Genomic DNA, 5947 nt, shown 5'->3' with positions numbered 1-5947 from the left:
CTTATCATCTGAGGGTGTCAGATGCAAGAGAACTTCTAAGAGTTGTTTCAGTGATTATAAGTAACATTTACCTGAACACGCTCTGGTTGAAGAGAAATGCAGTGATATGGCCACAGTTTATATATCGGACCTCGACACCAGGCCACAGTTCGATCAAGGACTTGATTCCATCTCTAGGAATGTATGCATCCAAAGTAGCTGCAACTGCAATAGCTAAAGTAGGATCCACTGGAGTGGAGAAATTCCCTAGATGAGTACACTCGTCCATAATCCCTCGCATGAAGTTCAGGGATTCCATGCGTAATGATTTTCGTCTCACCTTTGTATCATACTCGGCCTTCATCTGGGCCTCCAGCAGAGTGCGAGAGCTAATATTGTTCTCCAACCTAGTGGTCTGGCCCTTTAATGCTTGGCTTGGTTTTGACAGCCTTTCAGGCTCTACTTTAGCACCAGCACATACATCTCCATTATGGGGGGTACCACGTTTTGCTGTCTGAGCCATTATTTACTGTTGAGATTCCATTTATGCTAGTATTCTGGGTGTTTTGAGCTGGAACAAGTTTCACTTCACTTACACTCTCGGGATAAGTACGAGCAAAATGACAGCCAGCAATAAAGGCACTGTTCTACAAATTAAAAAAAAAAAGTATAATATGACTCTAAAACAACAAAATAAGTATAATATTAAGCCCTCAGAATCCTAATAAAAACTAGACACTGGACTTGAATTAGTTTCTAATATAATAATTACCTCAAGTTCTTTGAAAGAAAAGAACAGGAAGAAGTAAGCAACTGCCATTAACAGAGGAAAACTGGCATATTAATTTTTTAAATGATTTTGCCAATTTTAGTTTTCAAAAATATGACCAAGTACAAAATAACCCTTTATTTCAACTTGACAATAATGATTAAAATATAGATTTTAATGCATAAAACGTATGCTTCAAACAATCTTAGTTATATAGCACATACACAGAGGGTTGTTCAGGGTTGCTTCTAAAGCTAGTGGTCTTGTCTTTCATGAACTAAAAGTTGAAGGTATAAAATATAGTTATATAGCACATACACAGAGGGTCGTTCAGGGTTGCTTCTAAAGCTAGTGGTCTTGTCTTTCATGAACTAAAAGTTGAAGGTATAAAATTCACCAAAAACTTATCAGTTGTAATCAGACTGATTACATCAAACACTTATTTAAATATTTCTTAACTCTTTAATCAAGGATAGGTGCATTAAACTTACCACATAACCACCAATCTAACCAGGAGCTTAGTCATACTATAACTTTTGATAATGTATGTGTATCTTCACAAAATTTCATAGACCATCAGTAAACATCACAAGGCTTTTGTACACAAAACATATTTTTTAATTAAGTGTTTTAGTTAAAGATTTGCTCGTGAATTTTTGCTTTTGTAATGTTAACTGTTCAACATACATTCATTTGCATAGTTTTTAAGATCTAAATAAATGTCAAATTTTTTTTTCAGAAAATTATATTTTAACTGTTATTTTCTCTAACCCTATACTGGGTCAGTTGAATTGACTGACCTTGTAACCACCATAAAAAAACTGGAAAATAAATGTAAATTACTTTTTTCTTTCTAGAATGACTGCAAATTGTAACATGAAACCACAACTGTTTATCCTAAAAAGCTTAAAGCTCATAATAGCATACATTTATTTCAATTTATTTTGTTTTATTGACTTTTAAACTGTGTTTATCTAATAATCCCACCACACAAGTTATAAAATCATGCTGTTCGTGTTACCGTATTAAAGAGCATAAAAGTAGCCCACAAAGTACAAATATTTTACTGTTCTTAGTTTCAGTACTAGTGTACCAGTGTTTTATAAAATACAGTGACTATACATTATATATATATATATATATATATACTATTACTATTTATAATAAATTTTTAAACTTCACTTATTTTTCTTCAAACATAGAACAGTAACTAAAAAATATATAGAAAACAATGGTCTCTACTCATTACAATATTACAAAGTTTTTTGTACTTGCTAAGCCTCATCAAATTTCACACGTGAAGGAGGTAGAAAAATTAATTTTTGTAATTTTATATATGCATTTTGGAATACCAAAAAATTACAAATTACTATACCAGTACTATAAAAATCCACTGTAATTTATCAGGCTTCCTAACTAACCTCATTTCTGAGCAGAATACCACCTTGCTCACCATTCTTCAAACTCTGCAACAGTTATAACAGCTTTACCAGTGTAAATACTTTAGGAAAATGGACAGGATTACATAGTTCAAAATCAGTGCTTCCGATTGGTTATAACATGTACTTAAGTATGCATACATAAACAAGTATTTTCAAAATATGAAATGGTGGGAAGCCCCAATGTGGTGAGTTTGCTAAATATAATGATATCTCAGCAAATAGAAAAGGTAGGAGGTTCTTATTTTATATTCTAGCTTGTCAATATTGGTAATTTGAGTTTTTAATTCATTAAAAACTATAGATGTTGTATTGTGGGTGTCATAAAATGTAATTTGAACAAAAGCAGAAGACAATGTATCATGTGACAGACAGATATTTATATTTAGCTATTTTTTTAAATATTTACTTATGAATTATGAAATCAAATAATATATAACATTAAAATTTGAATTATAAATTATGATTTGATGCCAGATTTATTGACAAACATTCATAAAATGGTGGTTTAATAAAATTTTGAATATAAGACTACAAAACGTCATGATATGCACTCTGACCCCTACCCATATGGAAAGGGTTAAAGTTACACATTACACATGGCACTGAAACATAATCACCAAATTGACACAGGCAGTAATTGATCTCATGCAACATAACTGTATTGAACCTGTCATCTAATTTTAAATGGCAAATCTGCATATTCAAAATTTAAATTTATGACTTAGTTCTACTGAAGTAATATATCCTAAACTTTACCTGCTCTGGAGAATGGACCATCTTCCAAATCTCATTCCTGTATAAACTGTTTGAAAAAAACTGATTCTCTAAAAGATTCCATGGGATAGCATCACTCATCACACCCTGTAAGGAAGAGAAACAATTACTGGATAACATGTCCTGTATAATTACTTCTGACCACAGTTACAAACCAATTAAAGGAATTCACTATTACTCTTTAAAAACTATACCAAAACTTTAACCACTTTGTTAGCTAATAACTGCTAAAAATCTTCACTAACAAGAACAAAACTGTAAACTAAAAATTTAATCAGTTCCTCAGCTAACAACTGACAAAACGTTCTTCATTATCAACAGAACTGTAAACCAAAAGATACCAAGTTCATTAGCTAACAACGAACAAAACGTTCTTCATTAACACCAGAACTGTAAACCAAAAGATACCAAGTTCATTAGCTAACAACGAACAAAACGTTCTTCATTAACACCAGAACTGTAAACCAAAAGATACCAAGTTCATTAGCTAACAACTGAAAAAAAAAAATGTTTTCAATAATGTGTTGGAAATATTACTGTTATAGATAACTTTAAATGTTTTTATTTTTGCAGCTTTATCTTCAACAAAAATATTGTTCATACATCAAACAATTATTTTAAACAGTAAACAAACAGAAATAATATTTTGTAACAGACTTTGTTGTTCTTTTAATTTGAGTCAAAAAAAGATAGTTTTAGATTCTAAGATGTTTTCTTACTATTCATCAATATTATATTGCATTTTGATGAGGAATTAAAATATCTGATGAATCCTCCCAACATATGTAAGTAAAGCCTAACAATCAAAGTGGCTGCTTAATTATATCATGCCTGGAATGTGTGCATCCTACCTCGAGGGCAAAACTGTAGAATTATAGAAAAACTTGTAGCCATTATTCCACATATTGAAAAATAAATAAATTTCAGAGTTGAAACTTATTCAATAAAAAGTTCTATTTATTTTAAATCACAAAATTTAGATTTGAGGTTCAATTCAGCATGCTCCGAACAATAACAAATTATTGCTTGCAAATTTCCCGATTTTTCTTTCTGACCATAAATCAGTGCTGGCAGCCCCCTAGTATGACTGTGTACTTTCTATTGATTTAGTCAATCAATGTTTCTCAACATTGGCTGTCATGGCATAACGTAATTGCTTCAGCTTCAAGAATTCATAAACTTGTGATCTGTATATGAAATGGAAGATCTGTTTCATTTCCAATCAACCGTATAAGCCAACATGGCTTTCAGTTCTGTGGAGATTCTCGTAGAGGTCAGAACAAAATGATAAAAGCTAAGCTTGATGAACATGTCTGTAAATACTTTCTTGAACAGCTACAGTCCCAATTCTTTTTTTTTTTGAAAATGTTTGCTTTATCATTTTCTATTTAATTAGGATTAATAATACTGCAGTATAATAGGAAAACAGAAGTTTTTCTTAGAACATGATGAATTAGGTTTATTTAAATCATTTTGCCCTCTACAGTATGTTTCATTTCACTGCTGTGTTAGGCACCGTTTACATTAGGATTTATTAGACTAACTACTTAGACAGGCACAAAAATCAAAGGAAGAAATGTATAAAAACAAACATATAAATTAATAAGTAACAGGTTTAAAACATACTACATATATTAAACCTTCCGATTAACAAGAGATATGACAACTTGTAACATTACTGTTACAAGCTTATAATTTTGGTATGACAAAAAAAGTTATTTTTATTGTATGCTAGTAATTGTAAACAGTGAAACTGAATGAATCTATAGTCACATCTGAACTAATAATTACTGACATACTCCACCAGGAATGGTTGTGGTCTCGTAGGTACTTCCAGCTACAGTAATGTATTATGACTTCTTTTAATTGCAGAAATCCATTAGAAAATAAAACATTCTTATAAAAAAGCTGCTCATAATTGGTACCTGGGTAAAAACACAGGAGGCTGTAGTCCAAGACAAGCAGGGGACTAAAGCAAGAGGTTTGTGCCAATTACATCCCGATATGGATGCCATCTGAAAAAGGAAACTTAGTTTAATATATGTGGTAGGTAACTAAATGTTATAATAAAACCTACACAAACCAAACTGTGACAAATGATAACATGCTTATGAGGTATGGTAACTTGTAACAACATCTTCATTATGAGGTATGGTAACTTGTAACAACATATTCGTTATGGGGTATGGTAACTTGTAACAACATATTCGTTATGGGGTATGGTAACTTGTAACAACATATTCGTTATGGGGTATGGTAACTTGTAACAACATCTTCATTATAAGGTATGGTAACTTGTAACAACATCTTCATTATAAGGTATGGTAACTTGTAACAACATCTTCATTATAAGGTATGGTAACTTGTAACAACATCTTCATTATGAGGTATGATAACTTCTAGCAATATATTCGTTATGGGGTATGGTAACTTGTAACAATGTCTTCGTTATAAGGTATGGTAACTTGTAACAACATCTTCATTATAAGGTATGGTAACTTGTAACAAAATCTTCATTATAAGGTATGGTAACTTGTAACAACATCTTCATTATGAGGTATGATAACTTCTAGCAATATATTCGTTATGGGGTATGGTAACTTATAACAATGTCTTCGTTATGGGGTATGGTAACTTGTAACAATGTCTTCAGTATAGGTTATGGCAACTGGTAACATTGTTGTCTTTACGTGCTCACATTTTGTTCCATTAGGATGCCAGCAAGCCCAAGATGTAAATCATTAGCTGTCTGTATAAGTAAAAAAGAATTACTCAAGCCCAAGATGTAAACTCCTAGCTGTCTGTATATGTAAAGAAAGAATTACTCAAGCCCAAGATGTAAACTCCTAACTGTCTGTGTATGTAAAGAAAGAATTACTCAAGCCCAAGATGTAAACCCCTAACTGTCTGTGTATGTAAAGAAAGAATTACTCAAGCCCAAGATGTAAACCCCTAACTGTCTGTGTATGTAAAGAAAGAATTA

General features: G+C 31.6%; 1 protein-coding gene across 1 annotated transcript in view; it reads right to left on the bottom strand.

The window, feature by feature from the left end:
* LOC106473691 (protein ABHD18-like) overlaps window positions 1-5941 on the bottom strand; it is a 9593-nt gene extending 3652 nt beyond the window's left edge. The window contains 4 exon segments of the mRNA XM_013934368.2: window positions 72-463; window positions 465-626; window positions 2947-3051; window positions 4890-5941. Coding sequence (XP_013789822.2) covers window positions 72-463; window positions 465-626; window positions 2947-3051; window positions 4890-4979 — 749 coding nt within the window. The 5' untranslated portion in view covers window positions 4980-5941.
* Between the last annotated feature and the right edge of the window lie 6 nt (window positions 5942-5947).

Source organism: Limulus polyphemus, unplaced genomic scaffold (genome assembly GCF_000517525.1).
Source record: "Limulus polyphemus unplaced genomic scaffold, Limulus_polyphemus-2.1.2 Scaffold6407, whole genome shotgun sequence".
NCBI lineage: Eukaryota > Metazoa > Arthropoda > Merostomata > Xiphosura > Limulidae > Limulus > Limulus polyphemus.
Note: the sequence above shows the minus strand (reverse complement) of the source record. Positions and strands in the feature narration are given on the sequence as shown.